The sequence below is a fragment of the Equus quagga genome, chromosome 16, assembly GCF_021613505.1.
Source record: "Equus quagga isolate Etosha38 chromosome 16, UCLA_HA_Equagga_1.0, whole genome shotgun sequence".
NCBI classification, from domain to species: Eukaryota; Metazoa; Chordata; class Mammalia; order Perissodactyla; family Equidae; genus Equus; species Equus quagga.
This window is the reverse complement of record NC_060282.1, coordinates 17944417-17968295: the sequence shown is the minus strand read 5'-3', so window position 1 is coordinate 17968295 and position 23879 is coordinate 17944417. Positions and strand designations below refer to the sequence as shown.

General features: G+C 54.2%; 1 protein-coding gene across 4 annotated transcripts; it reads left to right on the top strand.

The window, feature by feature from the left end:
• The first annotated feature begins 1166 nt into the window (after positions 1 to 1166).
• FAM83A (family with sequence similarity 83 member A) lies at positions 1167 to 23204 on the top strand. 4 transcript variants are annotated; one of them, XR_006885682.1, is made up of 6 exons: positions 1167 to 1822; positions 11002 to 11169; positions 12821 to 12945; positions 19676 to 20722; positions 21529 to 21610; positions 21803 to 23204. XR_006885682.1 is itself a non-coding variant. In XM_046642674.1 (4 exons), exons 1-4 carry the CDS (start codon positions 1343 to 1345, stop codon positions 20208 to 20210), a joined length of 1308 nt encoding a protein of 435 aa, XP_046498630.1. In that variant the 5' UTR covers positions 1167 to 1342; the 3' UTR covers positions 20211 to 23204. The 4 variants fall into 4 exon arrangements, 1 of the variants encoding a protein (XP_046498630.1); XR_006885681.1 differs by having other exon boundaries at positions 21463 to 21610; XR_006885680.1 differs by having other exon boundaries at positions 19676 to 21610.
• The last annotated feature ends 675 nt before the right edge of the window (positions 23205 to 23879 follow it).

The following is a 23879-nucleotide window of genomic DNA, read 5'->3' as shown; positions in this document are numbered from 1 at the left end:
ACCTGCCCCTGAGCTCTCTGCCTCGAGGCTTCTCCAGCTTCAGGGCTGTGCTTGGTGAGCAGTTCAGGGGGGCATTAAGGCAGCCCCTGGAGCAGCCCTCGCCCAATAGTAAATGGAGGTCGGTAGACACATTCTATAGCTTTCTCACCCTTTGGGTAGGAAAACTCTGTGATGCGTCTACACTGTCTCTCAGAGGTCCCCGGCAGGACAGGACCCAGATGTTCCCAAGTGTTCCTAGACCCCAGATGTCCACACTGGTGAGCTGCTCAGTAACATACCCACAGTAGCTCCCTTCCCTTCCCGTCTCACTCCTGCCAACCCCCACCATCCAATTAGCTCCTGGTACTGGAATCCTAGTCCCAGAGTCTGTTTCTAGCAGAACCCAATTACAGAGTCAGGACTCTAGATACTGCATTCCATTGACGTGGAATTGATGCTGACTTGATCTGGAAAGAAAACGTGGCTTCTCCCTTGCTGTTCACATTCTTCCAACACGCCTGCGACCAGCAGCCCCTCCAGCACAGACAGAGACCGATCCCACAGGTCCATGGGCCCAGATGCCGCCACATTCTTCCCCAGACACTACTGCAAGCAGCTGCTTCCCCGGGACCAGCGCTGGCCCCAGAACCGGAACCTCTCTGGGGGCTCCGTTCACACATGACCACGACAGACACAGTCCAGGAGAGACGGGAGGGAAGAGCTTTTTCAGAGGACCAGGAGGGCCAGGAGCGTGGGGTGTTCCCAAGAGAAAGGAGGGGCGCCTGGCGAACATTCTGCCTGGCCTGCCTCCAGCTTCCCTCCTCACAGGGATGGCACATCTCAGGGCAGCACCTTTCCCCCATGGGGAAACTCTTGTCTTTGAACCACTCGGTGTTTGAACGGAGGAGCACAAGGGACCCAGGGTGAGCTCAGGGGGAGGGTGCTGCAAGAGGTTCCTTGTTTTATGACAGAGGCCTGACGGTCTCCGGGAGAGTTGTGCAACCAGCAGGCGGGAAGCTGGCTCACCTTGGCCTCCCGCTGCTGCTGGGAGGAGAGGAAATCTCCCAGGGCTGAGTGTGCCAAGGCGTGATGGAGCCAGCCCTCCAGGCCCACGGGCAGGGCGGGTGTCACTCACAGATAAGCCAACCCCTGGTGCAGAGGATGATCACTGTGAAGCACTGCCCAGGACAGCGGGAAATCAGTCCCTCGGAGCAGGCGCGACGGGTGGCAGGTTGGGCTGGACGCGGGGAGCTTCCCTGGGGTGCCGAGAGCCTCGGTCCTCCTTTGTGGCGTGGCCTGCCTGCCCCTGTCATCAGGAAGAGCTCAAGTGGGTCTCTCCCCCACCACTCTGGGACAGGGCAGCATGAGCCGGCCAAGGCACGTGGGCAAGATCTGGAAACGCCTGGAAGATGTCAAGAGCCACTGGGTCCGGCCGGCCAGGGCAGACTTCAGCGACAATGAGAGCGCCCGGCTGGCCACAGATGCCCTCCTGGATGGGGGGCCTGAGGCCTACTGGCAGGTGCTCAGCCAGGAAGGCGAGGTGGACTTCTTGTCCTCGGCAGAGGCCCAGTACATCCAGGCTCAGTCCAAGGGGCCCCCCTGTGCCCTGGAGTCTCTGGGAGGGGTCGAGGCAGGCCCTAAGGGACTCGACTCCTGCTCCCAGCAGTCAGGGACCTACTACCCCATGGCCTCGGAGGGCAGCGAGCCGACCCTGCTGCACACCTGGGCCTCGCCTGAGAAGCCCTACCTGAAGGAGAAGTCCAGTGCCACCGTGTACTTCCAGACGGACAAGCACAACAACATCCGAGACCTCATCCGCCGCTGCATCCACCGGACGGGGCAGGTAGCCGTGGCGGAGCCTGTCTCCTCAGCCACGGGTGGGAGGAACGGGGGGCTGGTGGAGGAGGAAGAGGGGTGCGTCCTGCTCAAAGGGATGGAGTCCAGATGGTTGGGGCTTAGCATGGAGTCTGGGGTGTTTCTCTCTGCCCCTGCCCTGGATCACTGACTTTCTGATCCCGCTCTTCACAATCCGGGTCCAGGCCACTACCACCCATCACTGGAACTCCTGCAATGGCTTCCTGCCTGGCCCTCATCTTCCATCTTGATTCCCAACCCCCCAGTCTCCATGCTGCTGTAGACACTTTTTTCATACTTCAAGTCTAACATGGTCCCTTCCCTGCTTAGAGCCTTCCATGGCTCCCAAGTGCCCACAGTGGGAAGAGCAAACCCCTTAGGATGGCTCACAACCTCTCCAGCTCCTCTGCCACCTCCTGCCGCTCTGTGCTGAGTGACCTGCCGACTCTCAAACCCGCCTTGTTTTTGTCTTCAGGCCTTTGCATGTACTGTTCCCTCTGCCTGGGACCCCCCCCTCACCTTCCCTGCTCTTCACCTGACTAACGCCTTCTCCTTCTCAAGCTCCAGCCCTGGAGCCCCTTTCTCAGGAAGTCTTTCCTGAATTCCCCAGGCTGGCCGAGGGGCCTCCCCCATGTGCTTCTGAATGAAGGGGCCACTCCCCTGGGGCTCACACTTGTCCCTTGTCCTCTCAGACTCAGCTTAGTCTGCCCACAAACGACTGTGTGGCACCTGCATCCAGCCGGGGGTCAGGCAGAAGAGGGAGCAGGCAGCAGAGAAGATGCTCCCTCCCCAGAGTATTTATATTTTAATAAGTGAGTCTAGAAGAAGAAAAATCCTTTAAGACCAGAGCTTGGCTGGCAGAATTGCAGGCCGCGTGACTGGCATTGGCTCAGGAGTTCTCCCAAAGCTCCTGGAATTGCTGGGGAATTGGGAATTCAGCTGGGGAATGGGTGGAGGCCGTCCAGCTCATTCCACCCCAGGTGCACAAAATGACCATTCAGCTGAGGGTTGTGGACGCCTGCTCCTGCTTCCCGAAGCTGCAGAGGGGCAGGGTGAGAACGGACGCCAAGGAAAGAAATTTGCCATCTCTAAAGATCCTCAATCTCTCTCATCACTAACATGATTTATTTTGCTGCATTTAAAGAACTCGAAGAACAAGCTGATACGTAAGCTCCTTTTCTGCTGGGATCCCAGTCTCAAGACTGAGTCCCCTCCCAAGTCCAATACTGTGTGAAATCTAAAGACTCCAGAAAAAGCCACCAGGGGTGAGGAGGCTGTGCCTGGATGGGGAGGGAGGGAGCTGAGTTCTGGAAAATAAATAGAAGGTGACAACGGGTGGAGCGTGGGCTTTTCATGCCACTGGGCTGCTTCAGAGCGGTATTTCATGTTTCCCTGGCAGGGCAGCATTAGGAATTGACAGATGGGCCCAGGCAGGCAGCCAGGAGTGTCGCCACCGCCTGGGGCCAGCTGCATGACCTAGGTCAAGTCCCTTGACCTCCCCAGGCCTCAGATTCCACGCTGGACTAAGGCCCCTTCCAGCTCCAAGGGCCTGTTCCTAAGGGTGTAGCTCTGGTCTGTCTGTGTGTTAGTTCAGTGCTGTCCTGAGGGGTAGGGACCAGTGGTGTTGGGGATATTCTCAACAGCAGCTGTGACCCAGCAGGTGAGACTCCCCAGAGAGAAGCCAGGCTGGGGCGTGTGAAACATAACCCCCTGGCTGAGCCCCTCTTCTTCCCCTGCGTCCCCACCCAGCAAGGCTTCCCTCTCTTTGCCTCTGTGGCCCTGAGGCTCACTGACGTCCTTTGTTCCAGCAAGACAGCATGTTATGAATTTAGGACAATACTTAAAAATCAGATTTCACCTAAGAGCAAGACTCTCTAGCTCCTCTTAGCAGGAAGGAAGAGTGGGCTCTGAGTTGTGGCCACCTGTTTGGGTAGGTCTCCTTTGCTGCAGTCCCCACCACTCTCTGTCGTCCCAGGCCCCATGAGCCTCACCCATTGTGTTGCCTGTCAGGCCCCTGCAGGCAGAGTTTGTGATATCCCTCCCATACACACACAACACACATGTACACACCCATGCACACACACACGAGGCCTCAGGGGTGGCCTGCTCCCACAGAGATGCCAGGGGTGGGGCTGGAACCCAGCCACAGGCTGTCCATAGGAGTAGGCCATGCCCCCCTATCCCCACACAGAGGTGGAGAGAAGAGGGTGGAGAGAATGGGTTTGCATTCCCTCTCTCCTCTGGCTTCAGCCCCCTGAGAGGAGAGGGGAATAGAGCCAACCTGCTAGGTGTTTTCTGAAGTGATTCCATTCCCTAAGCATCAAGAATTCTCCCTCTTTCCCTTCATGCTCTCATTCCTTCATGCCACAAAGTCTAGCTTACAGGCCAGGCCCTGCACCCAGGAGGGCAGCGCAGAATAAGAGGCCTCCCTCCCTCTGGGGAGCTTCCTGCCAGCTGCCTGCCCGCAGGGGAGAGGCGGGGAGAGTCAGAGAGAACACGGGTGAGTGGCAGCCCCGGCCTGAGCAACCTCTGTGCCTGGGAGTGAAGAGGTGGGTGACTAAGGCAGGCTTTGCAGAAGCGGTGGCCTCTGAGTTGAGTCTCAAAGGCTGAGTAAGAGTGTGCCAGGCAGAGAGGGAAGGGAAAAGAAATTCCAGGCCTTGGGAGTGTCTACTACAAAGGTCAGGAGGTGCGAGAGGGCTGGATGTCATGAAGGAAGAGGTTTTGCTCTCAGTTCCCTCGAAGCAGAAGGCATGGCACCCCAGGCAGGGCCACACAGGAAGCACCAGGGTGGGTCAGGAAGCAGAGGGAGCGAGGGGCATTCGTGGGCCCAGGCCTTGATGGTGGTTTTGCGGGAAAGACAGGCAGGTGGGGTAAACTGCTGAGGACTGGCTCATCTGAATCCTTCCAGCAGGCTCTGAGCTATTTGTGGTCCCTGGTTGTCCAGTGCCTGGCCCTGGGGTGAGTCAGGGATAAAGGAGATGGTTGGGATGTGGGCTCTGTGTTTCTTGGTGTGCACATCACAGGCCTGCTCATGGGCAAGCTGTTTGCTCTCTCCAGGAATCAGCTAGCCCTGGGATGCTAACGCATCATAGAATACCAACAACAAAAGCCACGAGTGTGTGTGTGACCAAGGATCCCTGAGGTTCTGAGACCCTTGCAGGGGGTCTGTGAGGTCCTGCCCTTGCTAACCACTTACCTGTGTGAGGCTGGACCAGCTTCACACCCTCCCACCTAACAACATGTCGCCCCAGATTGCAGCAGGAGCAGACAGCAGAGGCCGGCTGTCCTCTGTTACACCAGATGCCACAGAGGTTGGCAAAACGGTGCAACAATGTCACCCTGCTCGCTCCATTTTGTTGTTGTTGTTGTTTTGGAAAATACAGTTATTTTTCATTAAAACTGTTATTTATGGTAACATGTAATGGGCTTCATAGTATTATGAGTAACTAATATTAGCTATTTTCAAACAGACATTTTAAAATTGTCTCAGTTTTTGTTTCTAACATGACAAACCTCAATAGCTATAATCCACATAAACCAAAGCTCTTTGGAATCCTCGATAATTTTGAAGACTAGCAAGGAGTCTGAGATCAAAAAGTCAGAGACCTTTCTCAGGCAAGCCCTCTCTTCCCACTCGACGCCTCTCCCTCTCCTTTCCCTGGACAAGTAGCACAGATTCACTGCAGAAAGGAGAGATCCAGGCAGCCCTCTGGGAGGCGGAGGGGAGGGTGAGGGCCTGCAGAGGAGGAGAAGGGGAAAATATCGAGAAGGTTCCGGAGACACTCCCAACCCCCAACCCCAGTGTCAAGGACCATCTTTACAGGCTGAGCCTCTGCCTGGGAGCGGCTGTTCCCCCAACACGGTCATTGGGTCACGATGAGCCCAGCTGAGGGAAGTGGTCAGGGGACAGGGATGAGGGTTCAGGGTCAGGAAGGGGGACTGAGCGGGCAACCTGAGCAGAAACTGCATAACCCCCTGGAGGGAGCTGATGAGGGGGTCCCTTACCCCACACCTGTGACGGGGATACCAGGGCCACCAGGGCCCCAGGGCGAGATCGCTGGTTGTTTCTCTGATAAGGAGCCACTGAGAAAGGGGTCCAGCCCCCCAGGTGTGCAGGGGGTGCCGGCCCGGGCAGGAGGGTGCCTCCACCCAGCCCAGGTCCTGCTGGGGTGGGGTGGCCCCCAAGGACCAGCAGAGGAGCTCCACCCTCCTGGGATCTGTGATAGGCATGTCTCCACACCCCATGGGACTTCCTGAAGGAAGTCACTCTCCTCTCTGGGTGCCCAGGATGTGGCAAAGTGCCGGCATATTGTCATGGCTCCAGATTGGGCCGTGGGGGAGGGTAATACCAGGGGAACACCAGGCACAGCCAGAGGCGACACAAACCGGTGTGGGAGCATGTGGTTGGAGAGGTGTTTTCCCTAGTGGGCTCATCTCACAGCTGCCTTTTCAGGGGCTGTGGCCACATCGTTCTGGGGTCAGCAGAGGGGTACTGGTGGAGGGTCCACCTGGGCCCCTTACCTTTCTCTGTCCACTGAGCTCTGCTCTGGGGTCCCCCCACCCTCCCAGGGCTTGACTCTCCTTCCCTGGCCCAGCCCTAACCCACAAGCAGAGGAGGCTCTTTGCCCCTCAGGCTGTATCTGATCCTGTAAACAGACACACAGACAGACAGACATCAGAGTCCTCCTCTTAGGCCTGAAGCAGAATGACTACGGGCCTGGCTCTGGGTTGGGGTCCGGGGCATCTCCCCTGCCTTTTAGCCATGTGGGTTTTGGAAAGTTGCTTCACCTCTGTGCACCTTGGCTCCTCACCTGGGAAGCGGGGATGACAGTGTTGTGACGGTTACAGAAGATGACAGATGGCCAAGAGGAGGTGCTTGACAAATCATTGCTCCTGTTATTACTCATTTGTCAAAAGCAAGCTCAGAAAAATGAGCGTGGCTCATAGAAGAGAAAGAGGAGAGAGTAGAAACAAGCACAGAAAGGGGGATGGGTTGCTAAGTGCCCCCAACAACTGGCCCCAGTATGACTGATGGCCCCACCAGGACGCAAATCCCATTTTCCCTCCTACGCTTGCCCTTCCCAAAGCGGCAGGATTTCCAGCCCAGGAGAAACTCGTGTCCACCTGGCAGGGAGTGAGGGATCCCCAGGCAGGATTTAGATCTGAGGTCACTGCAGGATGATCCCTGCCTTTGGGTATCACCCCAGCAGACCAGCATCCCCCTGGCTGCCGCCTGCCCCCTATTCCCAGAGCCGCCTGCTGGGCTCTGCTTCCAGGCTGACTTCCATCTTCAGCGAAGTGTCACAGAAGCGGCTTCCTTCTTCTCAGCCAACCCCAGCCCACTGTGCTGGTCCATCCCATTGGCCCTGACAAGAACACAGCTCTCCCTCTCCTGTCTCTGTTTTTACGCTCCTAGAGGTGTGGACACTGATTTTAATCCTCTTCAATAACCTGGATTAAAAGAACAATCCATGATGTTAGTCTACCATTATCCAGACTTGCTCATGAATTATGCATATAAAAATAATACATTTTAACTACACACTAGAATAACAACCTTGACTTTTGCACATGCTTTAACTTATATTATCTGGGCTCACAGTTAGACCCACCTTGCATGATGACTAATGCTCTATTATTGGGCAATGTTTTACAGGTAAAGAAACTGAGGCTCGGGGCCGGCCCCATGGCCTGGTGGTTAAGTTCGGCGTGCTCCACTGCGGTGGCCCAGGTTCAGATCCTAGGTGCGGACCTACCCCACTCAACAGTGGCCATGTTGTGGTGGTGACCCACATACAAAATAGAGGATGATTGGTACAGATATTAGGTCAGGGCGAGTCTTCCTCAGCAAAAAATTAAAAAAGAAAAAAGAAACTGAGGCCCAGAGAGGGTGAGTGACTTGTCCAAAGGCACTCAGCTAGTCTCCAGTTGCCCTGGGGCTGGAGCCGAAGTTCCCTGTCTCCCAGCAGACCACTCTTCCTCTGGATTAGTTTCCCAGGGCTGCCATGACAAATTACCACACATTTGGTGTCTTAAAACAACAGAAATTTATTCTTTCATAGTTCTGGAGGCCAGAGTCCAAAATTAAGATATTAACTGGGTCATATTCTCTCTGAAGTTTCTAGGAAAGGAACCTCCCTTCCTCTCCCAGCTTCTAGTGGCTTCAGGCATTTGTGTTTTTTTGGAGGCAAAGTTCCTTGGGAACCACAGGGTCCACTCAGCCCCAGTGTCCACCCCTGGAAGGTGGCACCACGTGGTGCTTTGGGAAGGCCTTGGGAGCTTGTCTGAGTAGGTGAGCTCCATCACAAAGGGACTGTGTTTGCTCCTTTTTTTTTTTTTGTAAGGAAGATTGGCCATGAACTAATATTTGTGCCAGTCTTCCTCTATTTTGCACATGGGTCACCTCCACAACATGGCTGACAAGCGGTGTAAGTCTGCACCTGGGATCCGAACCCATGAACCTGGGCTGCTAAAGCAGGGCGTGCCAAACTTAGCCACTAGGCCATGGGGCCAGCCCCAATTTCTTGGCTTATGGCTGCCTCCGTCTCTGCCTCCGTCTTCACATGGACTTCTCTTCTCCCTGTCTCTCCTCTGGGTGTCTTTTATAAGGACACTTGTCATTGGGTTTAGGGCCCACTGGATAATTCAGGATGGTCTCATCTTGAGATCTGCAAAAGCCCTTTGTCCAGATCAGGTCACAACCACAGGCTCTGGGGGTTAGGATGTGGATGTGTCTTTTGGGAGGTCGTCAGTCAACCCCCTACACCCTGTCAGGCACACGCCCACGCCAGGGACTGGGGAAGTCATTGGCCTTGAATCAACCCAGCTGGGAGACAGTCCCAACAGGAGGCAAACAAGATGAACCTCGTCATCGTGAGCCTGTGTCTGTGAGCATCCCTTAAACCAGGATGCTGGGTTATTTGCCAACCTGCCCCCTTCTCTGTTCAGTTGGTCGCCCGCTCAGCAGCCCTATCCCAGGGAGACAAGGACTCACTGGAACACAAGTTGGAGGATTTACTGACCTCTGGAGAGGAGAGAATTGTCTCTTTGGTCAATACCTTGGACAAGGAAGCATTTATGCTTCAGCAGAGAGAGAGAGGGTGTTGGTGTTAGATGTTATGGGCGCCATAAGCTCAAATGTGTACAGACACTTAATCTTGTGCTAACAGGGCCGTGGTCCTAGTGGGTCACAGGGCTCACTATCAGGACAGCCTTTCTGACTTCTAGCCCAGGGTGAGCAGTTCTCAGCAGGTCCCGACCCTGTTCAGACGCCCACGTCAACTGAGCAGAAAGTCAGCTCCGAGTGAATCCCACCCATGTCCCTCACTTGTCTCCATGACACTCTTCTTTTCTTTGCTACTTCCCAGATGCTGATGGTCAAAAAAATTTATTGTGGGGCCAGCTCTGTGGCGTAGTGGTTAAGTTTGGTGCACTCCAATTTGGAGGCCCGGGTTCACGGGTTTGGATCCCAGGTGCAGACCTCCACCACTCATCAGCCATGCTGTGGCAGCAACCCACATACGAAGTGGAGGAAGATTGGCACAGATGTTAGCTCAGGGGCTGATCTTCCTCAAGCAAAAAATGAGGGAGATTGGCAACAGATGTTGGCTCAGGGCTAATCTTCCTCAGCACACACACACACAAATTATTGTAATTATTAGAAAAATTATTTAAAAGTTAGCACATTATTATAGGTAATGTTGAAGAAAGAAAATCACTGTTGTCCCCCATGTGAACATGACTGCTGGTTTTGGCTCTGTCCTTATCTCTCTGCACGCCGCTTTCCCTCCCTGGCAGTTATAGTGGACAAACTACTGTGTTCTGTTTTCTTTTTTCACTCGATTCATTTACTTTTAACACACATTTGTTGAGCACTTACCACACAGCAAATTTTACTTTAACATTTCATGATGTCTTATAGTTTCTATGTAACCATTGTAATGATCAATTTTAATGGCTACATAATAATCCACTTGTCAATATACCACACTTTGGGTGTTAGGAAGGACTCCCGATTGGGTGACAGAAAGGAGCCCCAAACAAGCTGAAGGAGAGGAACGTGCTTCAGCATCCACCGTGGAGAAGTCGAGGGTGGGACTGGCTTCAGGCACGAGTGAAACGAGACGTTCAAATGATGCTCCTGGCCGTCTGTCTCCACCTCTTGGCCCTACTTTCTCCGGGGCTGGCTTCATTTTCAGGCAGGCTGTCCCCACGTGGTGGCAACATGGCTGTCAGCAGCTGGAGCTTATAAATTACCAGCTAAGCAACCCACTAGAAAGAAAGCCTGCCTTCCCCAAGAGACCCAGCAGGAGTCCTGGGCTGACTCTCAGGAGAATAACTTGGATCACGCAACCCATCTCTGGGGTCAGCGGGGGACACAGGGCTCTCACTGGTCTGGCCTTGGTGATGGGCCCTCCCCGTGCCCAATCCAGGGCATGGCAGTCGTCCCACCCAAACCACATTGATTGTGGGGGAGAGGTGATTCCTTAAAGTGAGATTGGGGTGCTGTTGGCAGAAGAAGGAGGAATGGATGCTTGGCAGGCAGGAACACATCCGTCGCTCCCCTCTGCTGGATGCCTAGGGCTCCCTCTCCCCAGGTTGCTGCTGTGACAGAGGATGAGTGACTGCTGGCTGGGCAGGACTCCCTTCTCCATCCCACTGGGCAGCTCAGTCTGGTCTAGTTTACATACGGGGTCTCCACACTGGATTTTATTAGAGGTGAAGATTCTATGGCTTAAAAACATTTGAAATCCAGTGGCCATAGAGTGCGTTAGAGCTCCAAACGGCTGAGAATCCATGACCTTAAGTCTGTCCCTGTCCTCTGAACCTGCCCGGCCACATCCCCTTGTTTTCTGCCCCTGTCTGCTCTCCTTCTCTCTGTGCTTTTCTCTCCTTCCTCCTCTGTGCTCTCCGCTCCCACAGTGGGCACAGAGGCCAGAGGATCTGTGGCGGGGCTGGAGAGGTGGGGTCAGGACAGAGCAGCAGCCTCCACTCCAGCTCTTTCCCCTTCCTTGAGTCCTGCCCTGTCAGACCCTCCCCGGCCCCATCCTGTCCCCTGTAGCAATGGGAATGGCTCTCCCAGGCCCAGTGGGACTTAGGACATTTGGCTGAAACTGGTTAGCATCCCGCCCTGACTCCTCTGGAATTCGACCCCTCTGCCTGGCCCAGGTCCTGGCCATCCTGATGGACGTGTTCACGGATGTGGAGATCTTCTGTGACATTCTAGAGGCAGCCAACAAGCGTGGGGTGTTCGTCTGTGTGCTCCTGGACCAGGGAGGTGTGAAGCTCTTCCAGGAGATGTGTGACAAAGTCCAGATCTCCGACAGTCACCTCAAGGTAGGGGCCCCGAAAGGCACTTTATATTAGTCAAGATAGGGTTGGCGGTGCCATGGTAACAGATGCCCCCTTCTCAACGGCTTAACATCATACAGGTTTCTTTCTCGCTCGAAGTCCAGAGTAGGTCAGAGGGCCCTCCCTCAACTTGTAGCGACACCAGAAGGAATACGTGGCCTCCAAGATGGTAGTGACACGGAGAGAGAGGGCTGGAGGGTTCTATAGCGTCTTTTTAGGATCTGACCTGGAAGAGATTCTTGTCACTTCCACTCATAGCCCTTTGACCCCACCTAGATGCTTGGGGGCTGGGAAGTGTAAAGGCGCCCATGGATAGATAGGTGGTGAGCAGCGACATCTGTGGCATATGGCTATTTTCCTCTCAGCCGAGGAAACCCAGTGGGTGTGCCCCATGGGGCAGGGCGACACCCAGGACCTGTTTGATACATATTTAGGACTCCACAGCCCCAACAGGATCTTCTTGGATTTAACTGAACTTCCCACTTCCTTCTCCTACCAGGGAGAAAAGAAACCCAGAAATAAGGGTTCATTTAGTCATGTCAAATCTGGGGAGGGTAATCCGAGGGCCGATGTAAAACCACCCACAGCTTTCATGAGGAGGCCCCGCTGAATGCCTGGTGGGCGGTCCCCTGGTGATGGCCTCTCTCTCAGGCAGGCCAGCCTCCAGGAGACCCCACCCTCCTCCCTTCCTCCTTCCTTCCCCTCCACCCTGACCAGGAGGCACCTCTGCTGCCACAGGCCCCAGGTCCTCTGATGGCTGGGCTTGCTTGATGTTATCTGCATCGCTCCTCCTGCTCTTGAGGCCATCGAACCAGGCCCAGAGAGTCAGCACAGGCCTGCCTTCACGGCCCGCACCGGCCACACCTGACAGTGCTCTGCCCACCAAGGGACAGCGGGATGTGGCCCCCCTCACCATCTCACAGAGCTTATGGTGGGCCGGGGGGGCTGTTGGAGGCATTGGGTATCTCCTTCCCAGAGCCCGCCCAGCCACCGGTGGGCATTCACAGGATCCCAAAAGTATCCCACCTTCCTTTGAGACCCCCATGCTCAACCCGCCCTTTCACGTCTGCAGGCTTCCAAGTGTTCCAGCAGGAGGGCCGGGGCAGCAGCTGCTGCTGGCGAGGAGAGGGACACACAGGGCCATGGTTTGGGTTGTAGACACACTTTTTCTTAGGACAGTCTAGTGTCTATTGGGGTCTCCACAGAGCTGCCCCTCTCACTGCACTGGGCCTTCCCTCTGACGAGCGTGGGCTGAGGGACTCATGTCACTAACGCCACTTGCAAAGCAGGGCTGGGCTTGCCAGACGTCTGTGGTCCATGGGAGCCTAGACGGAGGACGCCATGGGCATCAGACCCTCGTCTTTCTTCTATTTTCTGTTTTGTTTAAATTCCACCATCTCCCCTTTCCTCTTTTCTTTTCTTTTTTTTTTTTTTTTCCATTACTCAAATAATATCAGGCCAACAAAGAAAATTTAGAAAATTCAGCCAAGGAAAAAATAAAAATTGCCCATAATCCCACCAACTAGAGATAACTTCTGTGTTACATCTTGGTGACCATCCTCCCCGACTCTTTCCGAGGCAAACGTATTTCTATAAACGCATAATTAGTGAGAGAGCCTTGCCTTCCTTCCGCCAGAACATCTCCATCCGGAGCGTGGAAGGAGAGGTGTACTGTGCCAAATCAGGCAGGAAGTTCGCCGGCCAAATCCAGGAGAAGTTCATCATCTCCGACTGGAGATACGTCCTGTCTGGATCATACAGGTGAGCGCTCAGTTGCCCCTTCTAGAAGTTGAGGCTTCGCAGAGGCCAAGGCTGAGTGTGGTGCGGACCAGCCGGCCACACAGGCACACACGCCCAGGAGCAGCTCCCAGGGCGCTCCTCCTCCGCCCAGAGCTGGGCCTTCATCCCACACATGAGGCTGGAGGCAGGACCAGCCTGGGCACAGGGGGAAACCTGGGCCCTTCCTGGTGGACTCCAGGGGAGAGAGGCCCCTCCGAGTGCCTCAGTTTCCCTTGACATTGCCATCCGACATGGAATCCTTTCTCCCTCCTGAGACCACTCAAGTGTGATTATAAAGCCATGCAATTTTTGTTTTGTTGTGTGTATGCGCCCCATTTTCTTTTCAAAACGTTTTATTATTTTAACATAACTAATCTATTGAGATATAATTCATACCAGATATTTTACCCATTCAAAGTGTGCAATTCAATTCTTTTTGGCCTCACTGTGCTCATCTGTAAAATGAGGGTAACAATACATTCTGCACCAGATTATTGTAAGGCTCAGTGAGATAAAGTTTGCAAAACATGTGGCATTGTTCCTAGCACATAGTAGGTGCTCAAGAAATGGTTGCTACTAGCCAGCCGGTACCCTGGCAAGGTCCCAGGGCAAGGGGAGACGGGATAGGCAAGATTTGAAAGAGTGAAGGCTGAGAAGATGGTGGGGGTGCTGCCAAGCAGGCAGGCCTCGGGAGACGGACTGTGGGCCGGACAAGACTGGAGGCCACCAAGACAGCCGTCCGATCGCTTCAGCACTGCAGGGCTTGTTGAACTGTCGCAGTGTCCTAGATAAGATGGCAAGCGTCACCCTCTGTGGCCCCAACCACACACTTCCCGGCCCCTTCTCCACTCCCCTGTCAGAGCGTCTCCACGCCCCACGGGACCTAAGGCTGGTGCTAGGGACTTGAAGTGGCAGCAGCCTGGCCTAGAAGTCAGACGACCCATTACACGGGCAGGGAAACTCCTTTTTCCTACCACCCTCCTACGTTCTCCATCTGGGGCCCTGTCAACTGGACTGACAAAAGATGGGTTAATGAGAGAAAAGCATACAGATTTACTTAATATAAGTTTCACATGACACGGGAGCATTCATAAGGAAATGAGGTCTCTGAGAAACAGTTAAGCCTGAGCGTGTTCATACGAGGTTTGGTGAAGAGTGGAAGGTCCTGGAAAAGCGTGATAGGACGGAAGGGTGGGAGCTGAGTGTAGTCACTTGGGGACATAGCAAGGCCTGACCTCTCGGATTCCTCTCGGAGTCCCTCCGTCCTTGGGGATAAGGATGCGCCCTTCCTCCTGGTATCGGGAGGGCACCTCTCCCATGAGGGTCTAGTGACCTGCTTCAGGGAGAAGGGGAGCTCGGAGACTCGGTCCCGCACCGGCTGTTTCTCAGCTTCCTGCAGATTAAACCATTTCTCATCTGAGAGCGGCATATAGATTTGGGAAGGCAGGTCCTGATGCCCTTTGCCATTGAGCAGTCGCTCCCCATTCCTGTCTCCCCACCCCTAGCAACCAGCTGTGAGCCTAGCAAGAGGCTTAGTGAGCCGTCCCAAAGATTTCCAAACGTTTGATAGGGACAGAGAAAGACATTCTGAAAGAGCAATGAAGAGGGCGGAGAGTCTCCCCTTATTTTCAGTAGGGAGACTCGAGCCTCGCATTCGCCTCCTGGAGCTCCTCACAGAGGCCCTCGCCCTCGCTACGGGCAGGAGGAAGCGGAACTAACCGCGCTGAGCTCTGGGCCAGGCCCTGAGCCGGGTGCGATCAGACCTTTAGGAAGGATCTATTCCACATGACAGCCTTTGAGGGAGGCCTTATTCTTCTAATTGTCTGATGGGGGCACTGAGGCACAGAGAGGGTGGGTGACTGGCCCAGGGTCACCAGCTTCCTTAACTAGGTCTCCAGCTCTCTAGTGTCTACTGAGTGGGGTCTGGGTTTGTCATCCTGACGTGGGAGGCACCACAAGGAGGGTGGCAGTGGGCTTGGAGCCATGCAGGGCCTTTTCTGAGAACCGTGGAGAGGCCAGCTCCTGGGGCGAGCACAGCACAGCTGGAATGTTTTTGCACTTGACGGTCAAAGGCGACCAGTCTGCCAGCCTTTCTGAGGATCCTTTGCCCTGGGACCCTCAGAGTTCTCTCCAGTGAAACGAAACAGAGTCTCCATCCCATTCCTTCAGTGCAGCCATGTCTGGGCCTCAGATATTTTGGCTCTTCCCTCTGGTCGTATGCAGCTCTCCCAACCGGAAGAGTTCTGTCTGCATCTTCAACTTTGGGTGTGGGTGCAGGTGGGGGTGTGCATTTCAACATTTAAGCCCTTGTAGAGGATCTTACCCAGCACAGGCGCTGTGCCAGGTGCTGGGGACACAGAACTCTTCTCTGTCATCAAAACACATGGATAAATGGCCCCAGAGCGGTGTGGTGTGTGCCCAAACATCTGCATGGACTAAGAAAGTGCCCTGGGGTCAGCCAGGAGGGAGCTCCCACTCCAGCTGGCAGGTCCAGGAGGTTCGATTGGGCCTTGGAGGATGAGAAAGACTGGGGCAGGGAGGGGGTACAAAATCAGGTAGCTGGAACAGCATGAGGAACAGCATGATACCAGCACAGCCTTCTAACTGGCCCCTGATTTCACTCTTGCCCTGACCCGCAGTCTCTTCTCTGGGCTTTCTCTACCAGAAACAGAAAGATTTTTAAACGCAAATGAGATCAAATCATTTAAATCTGTAAAATCCTTCCATGTTTGTTACTGGTCCTAGGAAAAGAACATCCACATTCTTACCATGGCCTCTGTCTCAGCAAGATTATTCTTCCCACTCCACTGTGCTGTAGCCACACTAGCCTCCTCCCAGGTCTTTCATGCTGTTTCATACCTCAGGGCCTTTGCACTTGCTGTTTATTCCCTCTGCTGGAGAGTTCATTCCTGTTACCTTTATCCTGTTAACCTATCTTGCAGGTGGTAGCTTCCAGATCATTTCCTAGAGACCTTCTCTGTGGACTTATTTAGCCAAGATTGTAAACAACATAATGTCAGGGCCTGGACTGGGTCTGTTTTCTTCTCTAATGCATTCCTGGCACGAAGGACAGTTAATACAGTCTGAACACTATGTGACCATAACTATTTGTTGAATGAGTGAATGAATAAGTGAATGAAAGTCCATGTTAGGTCCTGGCCATTCAGCGTGGCTGAAGGAGCAAAGTTTTTCCAATGGTGAATCACCATGTATTAGCAGAGTGTGAAATCAACCTAACGGATGATGCCCAGTTTTTTTTTTTTCTTTAATGAAATAGGATAGAGTAAAAATAATCAGAGCACACTGATGTAAGGCATGTTCTGGAAACTGTGTGGTTATGTGTGTCCTTGTATATATGAGTAGGCCATGATGTAAAATGTCTCTCTCCAAGAATAGCCAGGATAAGTCTGAACAGGCAGCAGGGGCTTGCCCTATCAGAGATGGGGACCCGTCATGGAGCCGCAGTAGTCAAGGCAATGTAGTGTTGGAGGAGGGACAGACAAACTGACAAACGGAACAGACAGCCCAGAACAGGCCCACACATGATGGGGCCTGTCAGAGCAGCGGGGAAAGGAGAAACTGGGAAAAAATAATTCTCCATATGGAACATTGGATTCCACTCCACACATTAAAAAAAAAAAAACCCTCCTAATAGATTAGAAAGACTTAAATGTCAAAAACAAACTTTAAAACTCTTAGTAGAAAATACAGATGAATATCTTTGAGACCTCAGGGTAGGACGAGGTGTCTTCACGCAGACAGCCCTCTGTGTCAAAAAGAACACGAAAAAGCGTTGACTACAAAAGATCGCTGAATCTGACTGTCTTACGGTGAGAACTCCGGCTCGTCGAAAGACGTCTTAAAGAAAGTGAAAAGTCAGATGACAGACCGGGAGCAGGTTTTCCAGATGCGCTGACGGGATCGATGTCAAGAATCACCAAGAACTCCCGGGAATCACAGAGCAAAGCAGCACAACGGACGCGTGGGCGAGGGACGCGAGCCGGCACGTCCCGAGGAGGATACGTGTGGGAATGCATGGAGACGCGCTCGGCATCGTCATGATCGGGAAAACGCAAAGCAAGGCTAGAAGGAGTGAGCATTTTACACCTTTCAACCGGCAAAAAAAAAAAAATACAAAGACTGACGATACCGCATGTTGGATTCACAGGATCTTTTCTGCGTTGCTGATGGGACTGCAAATCGGGACAGTGACTCTGGAAAGAGGTCAGCATTTTCTCCTGAAGCTGAATATTCGCCTAGTTTATAACCCAGCACTTCCAGTCCTAGGCGTATTTCTAGGAGAAGCGAGTCCACGGTACAGTGGAAAACACGTATAAAAATGGTCATAGCAGCGCTGGTCACAACAGAAAAACCGTGGGAACGACCCAAATGCCTGTCAGTGGGAGAATGGGTGACCAAATCACGCTATGGCCACCAGGCGAATATTAGACAACAGTCAAAACAAATGAAGTATAGTAACAAGAGACAACATGGATGAATCTTAGCAGTCTAATATTAAGTGGAACAAAATCCCCAAAGATCACATATATTGATCAAAAACAACTAAAATAAAAATATTTACTTTCCAAAGTACATAAAACTTTTTTTTTAATTATAGAAAAAGGAAAGTGTGGGAACTATGACATAGGATTCAGGGTGATGATTTCCTCTATTTGGGGGAACCTAGAAAATGGATTTCTGAGAAGCACCATATGGTTAGATGCTGGTTAATGTCAAGATGCTAGCTTTTTATTTCAGGTGGTGGGTCCATAGGTGCTTATTAAATTATTGGAAATAACTAAGGGGCCCAGCCCCATGGCTGAGTGGTTAAAGTTCTGCACACTCCACTTTGGCAGCCTCGGTTTGCAGGTTCAGATCTCAGGTGTGGACCTACTCCACTCACCAGCCATGCTGTGGGGGTGACCCACATATAAAGTGGAGGAGGATTGGCACAGATGTTAGCTCAGGGCTAATCTTCCTCAAGCAAAAGAAGAGGAGAATTGGCAACAGATGTTAGCTCAGGGTGAATCTTCTACAGCAAAAAAAAAAAAAAAAATTAAATAGCTACATAAATTAAAATGGTTCATGAATAGACTAATGATGAGAGTGGGTCTTGAGCCAAAGCTTATGATTAAGGCAATTCTATGTACTAAGGGGCCAAAAAACAATAAAAATAAAATGTATTTCTTACTATGGGTGGTGATAAAAGAAAATGTGGAAGATAGAGCACAGGATGAATGGGCATGTGCCATGTAAAGAAGGGGAACCCCTGTGGGGGTGGGGGCACGCAGGTGCTGCAGGGAAGCACAAGGGACCCAGGGGTGTGCTGGGGCCGCCGGGGGGTGGGGGCACAGGCACATGCTGGGTGCATAGGGGCCTGAAAGTTGCCAGGGCATCTTCGAACCTGTTTCTGAGCAAAGCATGCAGTTGCTTGGCCTACTTTAGCCTGATTCCTAACAACACAGGGCGATTGAGTTCTTAGTGTAGCCGAGCGTCCCCCTGTCCCTGTGTTTGTCACCTTCCCTGTCACCTGGCTGGCTCTAGGCTCAGCCTCAGCTGCTCGCCTCTCTGGGGCTGTGTGGGTGGCTCCTGGGCGGCAGGTGGGGTTTAAACAAAGCCTCATTGTTCTTTCCAGGGTTGCCCCAGGCTCACAGAGCAGGGATCCCACAGGCTGGGCCCAGCCTTTCGGTGGCAAGGCAGGCTGGCTGGGGGCTGGGGGCTGAGACCCTTGGTGAGGGTCGTTTCTGTAGGCCATGGTAACCTTGTCCCCCTGTGACCATCCTGCCCCATTGCTCCCCACGCCTGGGTTCACATAACTAGGGACCCGGGAATCTCTACCCTGGTGCTCTGGGGGGGTCTTCTGGGCTGTCATCGGGCATTTCAGGGGTTGGGGGGGGGGGGGGGTGTGATGAGGAGAGTTTTCCATCAAAGATAGAAAGGAATTTGGTTAAATCAGGGAATCATAAAAATAATGCATAAATGCCTTGAGCATTTTGTTTTCATTTAAAACCTGTAAATGGAGGGCCCAGGCCTCTGCTTGACGGGGAGCTCTGGTGGGTGGCCGGGCAAACTGCACTTCTGTTCATCCTTCCGGTTCCTGTGGGCTCGCCCCTGTGCTCTCTCTTCCGCCCCCAGAGAGCATGGGATTCTCCCTCGCCCTCCCACCCCCTACAGGTTTATGTACCCAAAATGGAGCCATCGCCTTTAGATTTTCGTGACAACACAGCCCCTGCCTTCTAGGGAGCAGCCTTGACCGGCCCCCTGTTGGGTTAGAAGGAGCAGGTGGCCTCACATTCACAGGTGGAGCCGCAGTGGCTAGGTGACTCCGAGGAGCACAGAGTCAGGACACCGGGACTCAGCTGGCACGCAGCCCCTCTGTGCCTCCCCAGGGATCTTTGAAGGGGCCGTAATCTGAGCACCAGGATGGCACCTGGACCTGAGGCCAGGGCTTCACTCTGGCTTCTTAATTTTTCACCTGCAGACAGTCGCTGGCGTCTGAGCCTCAGTTTTGTCATTTGTGACAGGAGCACACCCATGTCTCCCTCCAGGGCCTCCCCCTCCAGGGGTCCTCCTTCCAGGAGTGGTGGGCGTATGTTAATCCCTTCCTACCAGCCCTGCCATCAGCCCCCACTGCTCCCAGGGCAGTGTCACGGAGACCCCCTGCGCCGCCTCCCCAGTTCCACCCCTCACTCTCTCTCCTCTTCCCCTCCAGCTTCACCTGGCTCTGCGGACACGTCCACCGGAACATCCTCTCCAAGTTCACAGGCCAGGCAGTGGAGCTGTTCGACGAGGAGTTCCGCCACCTCTACGCCTCCTCCAAGCCCGTGATGGGCCTGAAGTCCCCCAGGCTGGCCTCACCCCTCCAGCCCAGGGCAGGCCCCAGCCCACCGCCCGCCCGCCTCAGTGGCAGCAGCTGCTCTGCCAGTGACCGCACATCCTCCAACCCCTTCAGCAGCCCGTCGACGGGCAGCAACCCCCAGAACCAGAGCCTGTCCTTGTCCTCGGGGCCCAGCAGTCCCCTGGCCCCAAACCCACCTCCGCCCCCCAGGTTTCAGTCCCACCACGGTCCCTGGGGGGCCCTGATCCCACAGGCCCACTTGTCCCCAAGGCCCCTGGATGGCCCGCCTGCTCTCTACAGCAACCTCAACGCCTACAGGCCCACGCGGCTGCAGCTCGAGCAGTTCGGCCTGGTGCCCAGGGTGGCCCACACCTGGAGGCCCTTTCTACAGGCCTCACCTCATTTCTGAAGGGTCCCTGCCCCCAGCCGCCCTCCCTGGCCCAGGGCTGGGCATTCCTGGATTTTCTGGCCCAAGGACCCCGCCTCGACGACTAGCAGCTTTAACCTGCTTCCCTTTGAACTAAAGGCACTTAGACGAAATCGTTGCCTGTGTTTGAATGTTCCCAGGCCTGAGACCATGCACTTGCTGACCCCCCGACTCCCTGGGTTTCCCTCCAGCATGGCCTACGCAGCACATCCCGGAAGGTTCCAGGGAGGTGGGGGATGGGGAGCCAGAGGACAAAATCATGGAAATAGAGCCCCTTTCTCCCAAAGAGCAGCCAGCGCCTTAATATAAATGTTCCTGGAATCTCTGTGAGAAGGGGCAGATGCAGCCCAAGCCTTACATATGGGTAAACTGAGGCACTGAGAGGCAGAGGGTGGGTGTGATTAAGGTACTCTTGTTTCCCAGTGCCCAGGAACAGTCCACTCCCCAGAGATTCAGGAGAAAGGATGGGAACATTCTGGATGTTTCTGGGAGAGGTGGGAAAACTCGTCCCTGGAAAGGTGTAATTCATCCCTGGGCCTGATGAATTAGGGATGAGGCCCCAGTGAAAGTGTAGCCACTGGGGATGAGGCAGGCTGAGGCGTCTAGGTGATGGAGCTGGACAGGGCAGTTTATCAGCTCAGGTTCTCACTTCCAAGAGCCTTGGGTCGGCCTGGAGGTCCCTGAGTCTGGACTGAGTCCCAGGGCCTTGAGTTGTCAGGATCTGGGGGTGGCCCTGCAGCAGTGCCCAGGGCAGCCTTGAGCAACCAGGGAGGCTCCTGCGTTGACCTTGCAGCCCAGGCACAGCCAGCTGTCTCCAGATCCAGGTGCCTCTGTGGCTTGTTGACAACCTGAAGCGCGAATGTGGAGCCCTCACGAGCCCCATCATTCGCTGCTTCTCAGATTCACAGTGTGCACTTTGTTCCCGGGCTGGTACTAGATCCTAAGGGCACCGCCTAGCCAGGGGATAAGGAAGAAATACAGGGTGCGTAGGGAGCACAGAGGAGGTCGGCCAGCCCAGCTCGGGGAGGCTGGGGAACACTTCCCAGAGAAGTGACAGTTCACGGAGACCTAAAGAACAAGGGTGTCATAGCTGGGGGTGGGTGTGATCCCGGCTGCTCCAGCCCGAGAGAAACAGGTGCAAAACCTGCATCCATCTGCCTTTCTCTGTGTCCCCCTTACGCCCCCGCCACCTGCAACTCATCTCAGCAGATGTCTTCCCTGTTGCCATTTCCAGCTCAGAACCCTTTGTTTCCTAAGGGTTTTTCAAACCCTGGTCCTGATGCTGCTGTCTTCCTCCTAGCGGCCATGAGGAGGTTCAATGACTGGGTGCCACGGGGTGCTCTAAATTGGATTTCACGGTCTACCGAGAGAGCTTCAGGAAGGTAAAGCTTCCGAAGGGCCAGGAGCTCAAGGGGCTGCTCTGGCCCCCGCCCACGTCCGGCCCGGCCTCGGTGTCAGGGGAGAGGAGACCTAGCTGCCAGAAGGAACCCCGCTGCTCCCACTCACTCGCTGCCAGCCAGCTTCCCCTTTGTGGTCGTCTTAGGCGTTCACAAGTACTGCGTTTCCTCTTCCAGGCACCTTGTCGTGTGTGATCCCTGCCTGCTGGGGCATTAGGAGGGGTCTGCTTTGGCCCGTGGAATGTGAGGACCACTTCCAGGCGGAAGCTTGAAGAGCCTGGGAGCAGCCGGCCACATAGGAGCATGCCTCAGGATGGAGCCCCTCTGCCAGCACGGGCTCCTCAGAGACTGTGCTGAGCAGGCCCTCCCCTCCTACCCGACCGACCAGCAGTGGATAAGTAATAAGAGCAAGAGATAAACCTTGGTTGTTTAAGCCGCCGAGATTTGGAGTTGTTTCTTACTGCACTGTGATCCAGCCCGGTCTGACTGATACAACCTTGGGACCCACAGATGCCAGGCTGGGCCATCCCTTTGTGGGACTGGATTCCCAAGGGCCCTCAGCCTTGGGCTCTTGTTGCAAGACACCATATCCACCAGGCGTCTAGGAGAGTTTTACATACCTGTGAAGCAAGTCCTTATCCAAGTTTGCAATCCTCCCAAACCTAGCACGCCCATCTTTATTTCTGCTCCGGGCTGGAGGCACACCTGCGCCTGCCTTGGCCGGCCTACTTGCACGGGGCGGTCCTGAACATCTGCAGTCTCTCCTACAGGGTGAAATTCAACAACAGCGAAGGGGCGCCCACATGTGCCTGGCACGGGTTCAGCGACAGGCAGAGACCCAGACTCGCTTCTGTCCTGGAGAACTCCAAAGTCAGCGGGGGCCACACCCGCCGGAACAACCCCCATGAAGAATACGAGAGAATGAAAGAAACACGATGATAGTCTTGTCCAGGGGACATGGTGAAGGGGGGCTTCACTTAAGGCCAAATGCGTACCCCAGTCAGGGACTGGGGATCACATTATCCGCCTGCAGGATTGCAGCCAGGACTGACCAGAGAACTGATTGCTAATGACCAACCCTGCCCCCCAAACTCTCTCTATCTGTAGCTTTCACTGGGTCCTCACCAGATACCAACTGTTATCCCCCTGTCTGCATTGTAAGAGGCCAGAGGCCACGGATATCTTTGTAGGCCCTGAGGAACCCTAACCACAGTGGCTTGGACGTCCCCAGGGCAGACTGACAACCGATTGGTCAAGGAGCTTTGCTCTTGCAAGAGGCACAAACATTCAGATGCCCCAGGATGACCTTTCCTCCCCCTCTGTCCTGCCCCCACCTTGACCTGGGCTCCCCGCCTCCACCCGCCCGCCCATCATGGAAGTGCCAGAGCCCTATCTTCAAATGCTTCCTTTCCTGAACTTGGTCCAAGAAGCTGTTAGACACAGAGAAACTGTCACTCACATTCTCAGCTTCCTCCTGAAGAGTGGATGTGTGTCAGAAAAACTGTTATCAGAGAATGTAAATATTGCAGACACGCACGTAGGAAGCATCAACACGACCTCCTTTTTCTCGTTCACTGTATTTTGGTTGAGACAGACACACTGCCTCCCAAGGCGCTCCATGCTTCATTCCTCTGGAGGGTGCGGTGGGTGAGGGTGTCTGCATGATGCCACGCCGAGCCGACAGAGAGGCTCAAAGGGTGCACAAGGCCAAGGGCAAGGGCAGGCTGGAATCCAGCCTGTAGCTGAGCTCGCCAAGGCCGCTGCCGCTCACCACGTCAGGCAAATTCACACAGAGATGCCTGGTGGCTGGTCTTTGAGAACAGATTTCTAGACCCTCCCACTGAAATGGTTGCTAGTGAAGTTCCCCAGGCTCTGCGCCCCCTGTTCCCCATCTCCCCAGAAGAACACAAGCCAGGCCTCTCCCCTGACTTCAGGAAAGGAGAGAAGCAGAGGAAGGAGAAAGGTGTCCTTGTTCGTTCGGGCTGCTGTCACGAAATGCCGCAGCCTGGGTGGCTTATAAACGACAGGATTTTATTTCTCACAGTTCTGGAGGCTGGAAGTCCAAGGTCAGGGTGTCAGTGTCGTCAGGTTCTGACACCGGCCCTTGTCCTGGTTGCAGATGGCCCTCTGGGGAGCCCTGACTAATACACTCCATCTTGGCTTTGCGAAGAGCCCAGGGCGTACACTGGGCCCACCTGGATAAGCAGGGCTACTCCCCTAGTTTAAGCCCAGCTGATTAGCAGACTGCATTCCC